The sequence below is a fragment of the Pan troglodytes genome, chromosome 18, assembly GCF_028858775.2.
Source record: "Pan troglodytes isolate AG18354 chromosome 18, NHGRI_mPanTro3-v2.0_pri, whole genome shotgun sequence".
Classification (NCBI taxonomy): Eukaryota; Metazoa; Chordata; class Mammalia; order Primates; family Hominidae; genus Pan; species Pan troglodytes.
In genome coordinates this window covers 3,989,501-4,003,357 of record NC_072416.2, presented here as the reverse complement: position 1 = coordinate 4,003,357, position 13,857 = coordinate 3,989,501, and the positions used below count along the sequence as shown (strand labels likewise).

General features: G+C 49.2%; 1 protein-coding gene across 14 annotated transcripts in view; it reads left to right on the top strand.

Annotated features, from left to right (window-relative positions):
• The window catches only part of IFT140 (intraflagellar transport 140), a 102,634-nt gene that overhangs the window by 2,333 nt on the left and 86,444 nt on the right, over nucleotides 1–13,857 (top strand). For 8 of the 14 annotated variants that reach the window (XR_010152206.1, XM_054668642.2, XM_016929149.3 and 5 more), the window contains 2 exons: nucleotides 2,500–2,677; nucleotides 7,189–7,410. Coding sequence is in view for 12 of the 14 variants with exons in the window: in XM_054668642.2 (XP_054524617.1) it covers nucleotides 2,531–2,677; nucleotides 7,189–7,410 (369 nt within the window). In the remaining 2 variants the exon portion in view is untranslated. Of the gene's footprint in view, nucleotides 1–1,604; nucleotides 1,738–2,499; nucleotides 2,678–7,188; nucleotides 7,411–12,623; nucleotides 12,733–13,857 lie in introns of those variants that run through there. The other 6 variants (XM_016929150.4, XM_054668645.1, XM_063796423.1 and 3 more) reach the window with 3 other exon arrangements.

Genomic DNA, 13,857 nt, shown 5'->3' with positions numbered 1-13,857 from the left:
GCCATCTCTCCTCCTTGTGTTAACTTTTTTAATTATACTGATAATACTCATTTTGGGAACTTGTTAAGAGGCAGTTGAAAGGAACTATGAACAATTATATTAATGCATTGTGTATGGAACTCATTCAGGCAGGCCTGCAACCCGTTTCTTATATTAATACAACAGGAAGAATCTCTCTCCTTGCTAAGTTTCATCCGCGCAGGGCCTGTTCTGTGCAAGGCACTGTTGTAAGGAGGTGGGAATACTGGGTGCCTCCTGCTCTCTGGGGAAGATAATATGGGGGGCAATGTGTGAGCAGTGAAACTCACATTTACGGTAAAGTCTAAATGCAGCCACGGAGAAGCGCAACGTTGTGTGGGGACACTGGGCAAGAAGCACACGACAAAGGCAAAGCCATCAAGCCCTGAGAGAGCTCCCTTACCCAAAGCCGGGGGGAACCTTGAAAAACCCCGGGCAGGAAAGAAAACAATTAAGAACGTTTGCCTTCATAGTTATTACAAAGTGTCGTATTAACGTATCACTCATTTTTCAGAGAAATATTTTCACAGAGTAAACTTATTAGATACTAATTTCCCTTAGCCCAGGATTTGTAACCTTGGGGCTGGCTGCAACATGTTAAAACCCCCCCTTTTTTTTTTTTTTTGAAACAGTTTTGCTCTGTCGCCCAGGCTGGAGTGCAGTGGCAAGATCTCGGCTCACTGCAACCTCCACCTCCTGGATTCAAGCAATTCTCATGTCTCAGCCTCCTGAGTAGCTGGGATTACAGGCAGGCACCACCACACCCAGCTAATTTTTGTATTTTTTAGTAGAGAAGAGGTTTCATCATGTTGTCCAGGATGGTCTCGATCTTCTGACCTTGTGATCCACCCGCCTCGGCCTCCCAAAGTGCTGGGATTACAGGCATGAGCCACCATGCCTGGCCAAAACTCATTTTAAGAGGTAATCCCAGCTACTTGGGAGACTGAGGCAGGAGGATCACTTGAGCCCAGGAGTTCAAGGCTACAGTGAGCCATGATCACACCACTGCTCTCCAGCCTGGGGGCCCTGTCTCTAAACAAAATATATACTTTTTAATTTAAAGGTTTCTTTTGCTATTTTAAATTGCCCAGGTTTTGATCTGGAGTGTTTGTTTGCTGTTTGGGTTTCTTTTTTTTTTTTTTTTTTTTTTGAGGCGGAGTCCTGTTCTGTTGCCAGGCTGGAGTACAGTGGCGCGATCTCAGCTCACCGCAACCTCTACCTCCCAGGTTCAAGTGATTCTCCTGTCTTAGGCTCCAGAGTAGCTGGAATTACAGGTGCCTGCCACCACACCTGGATAACCTTTTGTATTTTCAGTAGAGGCAGGTGGCATTCGCCATTTTGCCCAGGCTGGTCTCGAACTCCTAAGCTCAGGCAATCTGCCCACCTCGGCCTCCTAAATTGCTAGGATTACAGGCACGAGCCTGTATAATTTTAAATGGTGGCAAACCCGGCTACAAGTATGTTCTTCTCTGCCAGTTAACTTCCCCAAATTGACTGAGGTGTAAAAAAGTGAGCAGTAACCAGACCGTCACTTTATTTATCACCCTAACCCGCCTGAAAAGGGACGATATGTTTATCTTTTCCAGATCTGAAAGGAAGAGTGAAAGAGATTAAGTTCACGTAACTGATCAAGCTCAACTTCTCACAGCTGCTGCAGTTGTGCATTCTTGACTCTCTAATAGAGGAAGACTTCTGTCTTCTACCACCTGTGAGTCAGAGGTAGAAGACAGTCTTTGATTTTATGCTTTATTGGAAATTCAGTACTGGTTTTTTTCTGTACCAGTACTCTTTTCTGGAGCAGTTTGCTTTTATTTTGTTTGAAAATGTTGTTTAAAAGGCAGTGGTGGCCCACGGCTGTAATCCCAGCACTTTGGGAGGCCAAGGCAGGAGGATTACCTGAGCCCAGGGGTTCAAGACCAGCCTGGGCAACATAGTAAAACCTTGTGTCTACAAAAATTATTTAAAAATTAGCTGGGCATGGTAGTGCATGTCTGTAGTCCCAGCTACTTGAGAGGCTGAGGTGGGAGGATCACTTGAGCCCAGGAGTTTGAGGCTGCAGTGAGCCGTGATCACACCACTGCACTCCAGCCTGGGTGACAGAGCGAGACTTGGTCTAAAAAGTTAAAGGGAACTACAGAAATAGAACTTGTCCTTATTGTTACTGGAATGAAAGTTACTGAGGATTGCGTGTGTAGTTAGGCCGCAGGCCTTTTCTTTCTTTCCTCCTTTGATGGCCATGAGTTGTATTCGTTTCTGTCACAGCCTGGGTGATTCCGGGTCTAACTGCTTCTCTTCTGCATGTCTCCCTGTTGGAGATCTCCTCGCATCAGGTTGCCTGCTCAGTCCACAAGGCATTTTCAAGTTGCCGATGGTCTTCCGATAGTGGCTTTGGGATGCTTCCTTTTTGTCATTCCATGTACAGTCATATTGCTTGTTTTATTTAAAACTGATTGGACTTGGTCATTTTTTTTTTCCCTGCAGGTTTCAGCGCTGAGCAGGCCTGAGTTCCGTCATGGCCCTCTATTTTGACCACCAGATAGAAGCCTCAGATGCAGCGGGGTCACCCTCATACATCAGCTGGCACCCTGTCCATCCATTCTTGGCAGTTGCTTACATCAGCACAACCTCAACAGGCAGCGTGGATATTTACCTGGAGCAAGTGAGTGCTCAGAAGCAAGGAGCCTGACTGTGGTAGCTTCTGGCTCATGTTGTTTGTGTTGCTGTTGTCCTCGAGTGTGTGCACATGTGTGTGTGTGCCTATGGGTGTGTGTGTATGCATGCATCTGTGTGTGCGTGTATGTGTATTGGTGTGTGTATGCGCATATGTATGTCTGCATCTGAGTGTGTGTGCGCACACGTGGGTGTGTGCATATGGGTGTGTGTGTGCATCTGTATGCTTGTATGTGGGGGGGTGTATGTGCGTGTGTGTGTGCACACGTGTGTGTGTGCGCGTGTGGTGCGTGTGTGTGTTTTCAAACGAACTCTACTCTAGCTTATTCATGAAGAAAACGACATCCATCAGTGGCTCACGCCTGTAATCCCAGCACTTTGGGAGGCCGAGGTGGGTGGATCACTTGAGATTAGGGGTTCGAGACCAGCCTGATCAACATGGAGAAACCCCATCTCTACTAAAAATACAAAATTAGCCGGGCGTGGTGGCTCATGCCTGTAATCCCAGCTACTCGGGAGGCTGAGGCAGGAGAATTGCTTGAACCCAGGAGGCAGGGGTTGCAGTGAGCGGCGATCACGCCATTGCGCTCCAGCCTGGGCAACAAAAGCAAAAGTCTGTCTCAAAAAAAAAAAAAGAAAAGAAAAAAAAGAAAACGACATCCGTCATCAGTTTTCACAGAGGCCAAATCCCAGGGTTATAAAAGCCCTAGGATGTGGGCAGTTCTTTCACGCTGGCTATTTTGGTGGCTTGGGGACATGTTTAGGAATCCTTCATGCTTATCAGCATTAAGCCACTATCAGTTCACGGTCATCACCAGAAATGTCCCCACAGTGCTGTTTGTGGATCCTGAGGCATCTTCCTCTGTCAGTGCCCTCCTGCACACTCCATAGGGGCCATTTGGAACTCTAATCATTTCCACAAACTGGGTGGCTTTAAACAACAGGAAGGTATTCTGGCAGCTCTGGAGGCGAGAACTCCAAAATCAGGTGTCAGCAGGGCCCGCTGGCTCTGAAGGCTGAGGGGAGTGTCTGCCCCGAGCTGCTGTCCTGCTCCTGCTGTTCCCAGCAAGCCTTGGTGCTCCCTGGCTGGCAGATGCGCTGCTCCAGCCCTGCCTCTGGTGTCATCCGGCCTTCCCTTCTGTATGTCTGCGTCTCTTCCCCTCTTCCTAAAAGGATATCAGGCATATGTAACTAGGGCCTGCTCTAATGACCTCACCTGAGCTTACCCACATCTGCAAAGACCCTGTTTCCAAAGGACGCCATGTCACAAGGACCAGGGATAGGACTTCCACATATCTTTGTGGGGACACAATTCACCCCCTAACAGAAACGTTCCCCAAGCTCCTCAGACTTCCATAACCACCCTCTCGGTGCCCAGTGCACCTCATACTCCATAAAGAAAATGAGGTGCCAGGTGCGGTGGCTCACGCCTGTAATCCCAACACTTTGGGAGGCCGGGGTGGGTGGATCATGAGGTCAGGAGATCAAGACCATCCTGGCTAACACGGTGAAACCCCGTCTCCACTAAAAATACAAAGAATTAGCCGGGCGTGGTGGCGGGCGCCTGTAGTCCCAACTACTCAGGAGGCTGAGGCAGGAGAATGGCATGAACCCAAGAGGCAGAGCTTGCTGTGAGCCGAGATCACGCCACTGCACTCCAGCCTGGGCAACAGAGTGAGACTCCATCTCAAAACATATAAATAAATAAGAAAATGAGGTTTCCTCCTCTACTCACTCTTCAGCCCTCTGCAGGCTCCCTATTGCCACCACAACTTCACCCAAGCAGCGACAGTCATCAGTTGCTTCTAGGTGTCACCCCCCTGAGTGTTTTGGGGTCCTTGTCTGTACCACACTCCTGTGAAGTCCTCTGGGAAACATGCCCGAGAGCGCAGGGGCAGGGCGTTCCCTGCCCGGCCTCCATGGCTTTGCCAGCTCTTCCTCCATTTCCAGCCTGTGAACACCATGGCCTTCTGCAGAGCTTGGTCAGGGCTCCTCTCCATTTCTTCCTTCTCCTGTGATCTGAGTATCCCCAGTGGCTTGCGGACATACATCTCCTGCCTAGAAGTTCCCTCTGAGCTGTAAGCTTAGGGACCCAGCTGCCTTCCTGACATCTCTAGGGTGTTTCAAGGAGACCTCAGACTGTACAAAACTGAACTGAAATTGTCCCCCACCCTTCCCCTGCCTCATATCTCCTGCTCACTGAGATGGGCACCTCCCATCTCAATGAAAGTCACCCCCTTTATCCTGGTTTCTAGAACAAGAACCTGGGCATGACTGTTGACATTTCCCACTCCCCTACCTTGTAATCCATCACTAGATCCTCCCAGTTTCTCCCCCGGAACCTCTGGCGAGTCTGCTGCTTCTTGCCCTTCCAACCGCCCTTCCTTCCTCCAGGCTCCCATCCCCCTCTCCTGGACACCAGCACAGCTTCCTACTGTGGCAGCTGTGCCCTCACAGGCCTCCTCTACTTTACACGGCAACCAGGCCTGGCCTGTCTTGGCATCACAGATGGAATCACTCCCTGCTCCCACCTCCCCGGCCCTGTGCTGCTCTTTGGGTGAACATGGAGTCCCTGATGTGGCCCCTAGCGCCTCCCAGGTCTGGCTCTGTCACCTGTAACACCAGGCTCACCTTCCTTGATGCTGACACAGCCTTGCACAGCCTTCCTCGGCCTTCCAGCCCTGCACACGCTGTGCCACCTGCAAAGAAGACGCTCCTTCATCCATTTTTGTAATTAATGCATTAATCCTTCAGGTGAAAGTGGCTAAGCGGCCCCTTCCTCAGGAACTGCTCCCCCCCCACCCCCACCCCCCCACACATGCCCTTGCAGCGCGGTGCAGCGCTGGTCAGTGGCTCCCTTGTTGCCAGCAGGCTCCTCCATATACTGGCAGCTCTGCGAAGGCCGTGCCAGACTTAGGGCTCAGTCCAGCCCCAGCACCAACCCTTTGCCCATTTTTTTGGGTAGATTCTCCCTTGCAGGAGCCTATAACATATATTGTAAATGGGATATTTTTTAGAATAAATATTATTAAATTCCAAAGTTTTAGCAATTTTAGGTAAAATTTTTAAATTTAGAAGATCTAAAGCATACTATTATAAAACTAGTCAATAGCATATTTCTGTGTTTACAGTTGGCACAAGGAAAACTTCAGGATTTCAAAATAGTGATCTATTGGACAATGATGAGATCACAGAAGATGGCTCCTAAGCCCAGTGGAACAACTGGGGGCAAACCAAGTTAATCTCTGAAAACACACTTATATCTTCCCCAAAGCTGCTGCTTTAGAAAATTTTAGAAAACACAGCACATGGCCGGGCACGGTGGCTCACGCCTCTAATCCCTGCACTTTGGGAGGCCGAGGCGGGCAGATCATGAAGTCAGGAGTTTGAGACCAGCCTGGCCAATATGATGAAACACTGTCCCTACTAAAAATACAAAAATTAGCTGGGCTTGGTGGCGCGCCTGTAGTCTCAGCTACTTGGGAGGCTGAGGCAGGAGAATCGCTTGAACCTTGGAGGCGGAGGTTGCGGTGAGCTGAGATCATGCCACTGCAGCACTCCAGCCTGGGCTACAGAGTGAGAATCCATCTCAGAAAAAAAAAAAAAGAGGAAACGCAGCACATATCTCACAAGCTGTCATTAGTGACATCACCACATCACACAGCCTTTGAAAAGCTCCACTGTAGACGCGTGAGAGAAGGAGAGTATGAATGGCACTAACCTGTCACTATTATTCTGAAAATAATTTTCACCTTTCAGATCCCTGAAAGGGTCCTGGGGTCTCTGGACAACACTTTGAGATCCTTGGGGCCACAAACCTCACCTGCTGGCTCGCTGCTGGTTTTTGTAGATAAGGTTTTATGGAACCCAGCCACCCACTAAAATGCGTGCCAGCCATCCAGCAGCCATGGGGAGGAGGTGGCACATCATGACAAGGTGACACTCCATGAGAAGCTGGTCGGGGTTGTCAGCTGAGCACAAGTTACCTTCTGCTTTGGTAGCTCAGCTAGGGGCAAGGTTGGTGCGTTTTTATGAAAAAGAGTCTACTGAGAACATTGCCCCATTGCCTTAATAGCTTTTATACCTTGTCGCCAATGTGGAGTCCACAGATCACACAGAAGTTTTGTTTGTTTGTTTGTTTGTTTGTTTTTGGAGACAGAGTCTTGCTCTGTCGCCCAGGCTGGAGTGCAGTGGTGCGATCTGGGCTCACTGCAACCTCCGCCTCCCGGGTTCAAGCAATTCTCCTGCCTTAGCCTCCCGAGTAGCTGGGACTACAGACGCCCGCCACCACACCTGGCTAATTTTTGTATTTTTAGTAGAGACGGAGTTTCACCAAATTGGCCCAGCTGGTCTCGAACTCCTGACTTTGTGATCCACCCACCTCAGCCTCCCAAAGTGCTGTAATTACAGGAGTGAGCCGCCGTGCCCAGCCTAGACAGAAGTTCTTAAAAGTAGCTGTCCCTCTCTGAACTGCGGGATTTTGCCTCTCATCCAATGCAGGGGGAGTGCGTGCCAGATACACATGTCGAGAGGCCGTTCCGGGTTGCTTCCCTGTGCTGGCACCCGACGCGGCTGGTGCTGGCTGTGGGCTGGGAGGCTGGAGAAGTGACGGTGTTTAACAAGCAGGACAAGGAGCAGCACACGATGCCCCTGACACACACAGCCGACATCACCGTGCTCAATTGGAGCCCCAGTGGAAACTGCCTGCTGTCTGGGGACAGGGTGAGTCAACACACGCAAGATGCTGTTTTCAGACCTTGGCCTTTTCTGACCATGCTCGAGAGTATGAAAGATCAAAATATGTGAACTGTGTTGTTGCCAAATTCAGTTGATCTTGTCAGATGCAATTGTAGATTTTGTTTTATATTGGAAGCAAGGCTTGAAAATTTGCCACTCTGTGGCAAAGGTGTGTCTGCACCTTTATAAATGAACTTTGCTGGGAAACTGCATTCATAAAGATAAGTGCCCAGATACTGTCACTTTTCCCTAGGCCTGTTTGTCTAGCTCAGGGCTTCTTAACCAGGGTTGGTTCTGCCCCCCAGGGGACATGGGGCAGTGTCCAGTCACATTTTCTGTTGTCACAATTTTGGGGGAGGATTCAGCTGGACCCCTGTGGGTGGGTGGTGGATGCTGCCCACCATCGCACAGTACACAGGACAGACCCACAGCAGAGCGACACAGTGCAGAGGCAACTGAATCACAAATATATGGTAGAAATGTTATAATGTGTTTACTTAATTAACCACAGGTAACACATTCACATGTTCCAAGATTCAAAAAGGGTAACAGGCATCTAGAGTGAAGACTGAGCCATGTCCTGTCTCCTCAGTCCCCTGGCTGCTGCCCTCCAGCACACACAAGTGCATTCTTACCACCTATCCTGCTGCTTCAGGCACACACAAGTGCATTCTTTCTCTCACTTGAGATTTGAAACTTCTACATTATGAGAGGAGTTGAAAGAACAGTGCAAGGACACCCATCCACCCTCCATGTCGATTTGCCCGCCGTTCCCACTGCCAGGTCTGCTTTCCCTCCTGCTACGTGGGTATTTTTCCTGAGTATTTGTGAGTTTATCACAGATAACGATGCTTCAGCCCTACATGCTTAGACGCCACTCTCCTGAGGCCTAGGGCATTCCCTACACAGCCACAGTAGAGTTCTCACACTCCAGGAAATGTAACAGTGACAGTGCTGACATCCAAGATGCAGTTTATGTGCACATTTCTCCAGCTGTCCCAGGAATGTCCTTTAGAGCAGGAATCCAGTAAAGGCTCATACGTTGCATTTCACTGTTATTTCTCTCTAGTCTCTCTTTTTTTTTTTTTTTTTTGTGATGGAATCTTGCTCTGTCGCCCAGGCTAGGGTGCAGTGGCACGTTCTCAGCTCACTGCAACCTCTACCTCCTGAGTTCAAGCGATTCTTCCGCCTTAGCCTTCTGAGTAGCTGGGATTACAGGCGTGCACCACCATGCCCAGCTAATTTTTGGTATGTTTGGTACAGACGGGGTTTCACCATGTGGGCCAGGCTGGTTTCAAGCTGCTGACGTCAACAGATCTGCCTGCCTCGGCCTCCCAAAGTGCTGGGATTACAGGTGTGAGCTACCACGTCTGGCTAGTTTTTTTTTTAATCAAGAACAATTCCCTGGTCAGTCGGTTGGTTAGTCTGCCTGCATTGCTTCCTTTTTTCCTCCCTTTCTTTTTTTTTTTTTTTGGTCTTTCATGAAATTTACATTTTGAGGATGAAGACTGGTTGTTTCATAGACTCTCACTCAAGTTGGCTGTGTTTGTCTCCTCATAATACTTTCATTTCAAACGTTTTTGGCAGAAATATCACGTAGAGGACATTGTCTCCTGATTTCCTCATTCTTTTTCACATCAGTGGTGGCGTCCTATACACACTGTCATATCTCTTGGTTTTTCATTTTACAACGTATCCTGGTGATTCTTCCATATGGGTAAACAGTAAACTTCCTTGTTTTTTTTAAACCGGCTTTTCTTTATATGAATGTTGTAATTTACTGAACCAGCCCCCTGTTGATTAACATTTTGGTGGTTTTCTATCTTTTGCTAATTAGACAATGGTGCAGTGAGTAACCTTATGCTTTTGCCATTTTGCACCTGTGTACATTTAGAAAGCACTGAGAAGGGGGTGCAGATGGGTCCCGGGGCATGCCCTGTGGCTTAGCGGATGCCCAAACCACTGTCCTTGGGGCCTGGACCAGCTCATAGTGCACACCAGCCTCTCTCCCTAGAGAGTTGCGTGTGAGTAGCAGAACTGCTCAGGAAAGTAGTATCTCAGAGTGTTTTCATCCAGAACAGCTCCCTGGTGGGTCTAAGTGTTTCTTAGAATTTTCATTTATGTTTCTCTTGCTATCAAGGATGAATATCATTTATAGGAGCCATTTGTGTTTCTGTTTTTTTTTGAGACGGAGTCTCACTCTGTCGCTCAGGCTGGAGTGCAGTGGCACCATCTCGGCTCCCTGCAAGCTCCGCCTCCCAGGTTCACGCCATTCTCCTGCCTCAGCCTCCTGAGTACCTGGGACTACAGGTGCCCGCCACCACGCCTGGCTAATTTTTTGTATTTTAAGTAAAGACGGGGTTTCACTGTGTTAGCCAGGATGGTCTTGATCTCCTGACCTCGTGATCTGCTCGCCTCAGCCTCCCAAAGTGCTGGGATTACAGGCGTGAGCCACCGTGCCCGGCTTGTATTTCTATTTCTGATCATATTATTCGCCAAGTTTTTTTTATCAGGTTGTTCCCTTTTTCTGGATGATTTTTCTTCCATTTTTCTGTTTAATTCCCACCTAATGACATTGGCCTGTCCCCAGATTTCTACTTCTTTGGTGATCTTTCCTACTCTCTACAGTGGAACCATCTGCCAATCCCATATTAGTATAAAATAACTCAGGATCATTGACTTTTGTAATTCTCAGCTTGACTGTGTTGAGAAACAAGTAAGCCAGGCATGGTGACATGCACCTGTAGTCCCACCTACTTGGGAGGCCGAGTCAGGAGAATCACTTGAGCCCAGGAGTTTGAGTCTAGCCTGGGCAACATAGCAAGACCCCATCTCTTGAATAAAAGAAAGATAGAAACAGCTAGCAAAATAGATTATCCAGGCATAAAATGAAACCCAGGTATCAGCTGATCAAGTCTTGTGAGTCAGAATATTTAAGAGCAGAAATGCCTAATCCTTCTAAGAAAATCTAAGATTGTGCTGGAACTAATTTAGTAATGAGTTCAAGCAGGAAGAGAAGTAATAACGAGGGAACAACACTCGGAACTCTACACTGCAGAGACATCTCTTCCCCAGACTTGGTGCAAGGCGCTTCCCTGCTCTTCCACCAGAGACCCTGTTGTGGTTACCCGTGGAATCAGCCCAGACCAGCTGAAGTTAGAAGTGCACTTAACCTGAGGCCGCTGGGGTATCCCACAGTCTCCCAGAAGAGCACGGCCAGGTTAGGACGGCCTGCTTCTGCTCCCTGTCCCAAGTCCAGACTCAGGGAGGGGCCTCAAAGTCCAGCTTGGGCCACGTGCCCACAGTGCACCAATCAGCAGTAACCAGGGAGGCGGACGATCCCTAGAAAGGGATTTCCCACTAAGTGTCCTTAGAAGTCCCATCAGTAGAGAAGAGGAGAGCACGTTAGACGGGCCAGGCCACTCACGCCTTCTGGGGAACTCCTGCGAAGCCAAGTCTGAGGGTCAAGTAAACCCTCACCTGATGCACACCCTGATGTGGGGCCAGCCAGCCTTTAGCAAAGCTTCCCAGTGATGTGCCGCGGGAGAACCCACCACTTTAACTCGCACTCTGATGCCATGATGCACCCCCAAGACGCTCATCCAGCGCACGCCACTTTCCCATCAGCCCCTTAGTCCACTTAACTCTGGCTCTTCACAAGGAGAGCTGGTTTCTCACCTTTGGGGTAGCTTTTCTTTACGGTCTTACTGTATAAAATTATACTGTGTGAAATAACGCAGAATTCACAGATGGTGGAGAGACACCCCTCAGGAGTGGTGACAGGTACAAAAAAATGAAGGCAGAGAAGACCCAAGCCTGGACCCTGGGGCAGCTCAATGCTAGAGTCAGGGGTGAGGAGCAGAGGGTGCAGCCGAGGAGGTGGAGGCGCCTCGGGCTCAGTTCTACGTCTTGTACTTCATGCTCACATTCCAGGATCGTTGGGCAGAAACCTGAGGATCAGGAATATTTGACTCATTGCGTCCTGTGATTTCCTTTCCCCTGAGTTGGTGGAAGTTGAGCTCTTGATAGTAGACACCTGTCCCTCTCTCAGAACGAGGGTTTGCTTCCATCCTCCTGAGCAGAGATCTCTGCTTTTGGGTGCAGGCGCTCTAAACTTTTGCATCCAACAACCTCTTTCCCCAGAGCAGCAGCCTGGAAACTTGGACATTCCAGGTGGCAGCCTGGAAACCTGGACATCAGCCTGTCTGATGATGTTGAGAATGCTGTTTAAGTGGTCAGCTAGAAGCTCGTATGTGCTAATAAAGATTTCTAAAGTCACTTGTGCAAAAAATCAAAACAAAACAAAGCAAAACAAAAAACTAGCAGATGACACGTGAAGGGCACAGGAATGAATGCCTCTGAGGATGTGGTGTGCGTAAAATGCTTTGCAGACACGGGAGCCACAGCGGTCCTCGGCTCCAGGGAGGAGACTGGGAGGGAGATGGGGGGGGGTCATTCATTTTCATTTCTATCATTAGGTGGGGGTTTTTCTCAATATGTAAGCATTATTTTTAAAATATTTTTTAAAAATTACTAAACACAAATACACCAATAGTGGTTTTGTTTGTTTGTTTTTGTTTGTTTGTTTTAGACAGAGCCTCACTCTGTCACCCAGGCTGGAGTGCAGTGGCGGGATCTTGGCTCATTGCAAGCTCTGCCTCCTGGGTTCAAGCAATTCTTGTGCCTCAGCCTCCCAAGTAACTGGGATTACAGCAGGCGTGCACCATCACACCCAGATAATATTTATATTTTTAGTAGAGACAGGATTTCGCCATGTTGGCCAGGCTGGCCTCGAACTCCTGACCTCAAGTGATCTGCTCACCTCGGTCTCCCAAAGTGCTGGGATTACAGGCATGAGCCATTGTGCCTGGGCTGCCTAGTGTTTTTATTTTTGTCTTCATCAAGCTGTTAGAGTCAAGAATCATATGATAATATACACTATTCCTATGACGTGTACTTACATGCCACATGCTATTTTAGATCTTGCAAAACCTTTCTTAGAGGTTTCTTGTGTAAGTTTCCTTTTTTTTTTTTTTTTCTGAGATGGAGTCTCGCTCTGTCGCCCAGGCTGGAGTGCAATGGCACTGCAACCTCCACCTCCCAGATTCAAGTGATTCTCCTGCCTCAGCCTCCCGAGTAGCTGGGACTACAGGCGTGTACCAACATGCCTGGCTAATTTTGTATTTTTAGTAGGGACCAGGTTTCACCATGCTGGCCTGGCTGGTCTCGAAATCCTGACCTCGTGATCTGCTTGCCTCGGCCTCCCAAAGTACTCGGATGAGAGGCGTGAGCCACCAAGCCTGGTCTGTAAGTTTCCTTTATTTTATTTATTTATTTATTTGTTTGTTTGTTTGTTTGTTTATTTGAGACGAAGTCTCACTCTGTCGCCCAGGCTGGAGTGCAGTGGCGCCATCTCGGCTCAGTGCCTGCTCCGCCTCCCAGGTTCACGCCATTCTCCTGCCTCAGCCTCCCGAGTAGCTGGGACTACAGGCGCCCGCCACCACGCCTGGCTAATTTTTTGTATTTTTAGTAGAGCCGGGGTTTCACCGTGTTAGCCAGGAGGGTCTCAATCTCCTGACCTCGTGATCCGCCCGCCTCGGCCTCCCAAAATGCTGGGATTACAGGCGTGAGCCACCGCGCCCGGCCTGCAAGTTTCCTTTAAATCTGACATTATTTGAAAATACTCTTCCTGTGTACAATAAAAAGCATGTTATCCAGCATTTGGGGAGATTGGAGTCGGTGCTGCCTGAAAAGGCGGTGGGAAGAAGAGCGTACTGTGGGCTAAAGGGCCCCCAGTTTTGGGCCAGGAAGCGTCCCCTGGGGAGTGCTTGGCGTCTGAGCAGAAGAGCCATGCACACGGACTCAGACTGAGATGCTGCCCCTGGGCGCCGCCTAACCGCATCCCCTCGTCCCGGGAGGCCCCGCCGGCTGTCCCTGTGGAGCGGTCCTCCCCTTCCCGGAACTCCACTCGCACCTGTCTGTGCCGCGCAGTTGCGACTGTGATGGTTTTAGATTGAGCACGCAGCGCACCCAGCACGAGGACTTCACTTCTTACCCCATTCTCCAGGAAACAACCATGGCTCCTCGGAGAAATGGCTGATTCCAGAACTGGAATACAAAAATGAGCCTAGGCCAGGCGCTGTGGCTCACACCCGTAATCCTAGCACTTTGGAAGGCAGAGGTGGGAAAATTGCTTGAGCCCTGGAGTTTGATACCAGCCTGGGCAACATAGTGAGACCCCATCTGTACAGAAAATACAAAAATTAGCCAGCTGTGGTGGTGAGCATCTGTATTCCCAGCTACTCGGGAGGCTGAGGTGGGAGGTTCACTGGAGCCCTGGAAGCAGAGGCTGCAGTGAGCTGTGATTGCACCACTCCATTCCAGCCTGGGCGACAGAGTGAGACCCTGTCTCAAAAAAAAAAAAATTTTTTT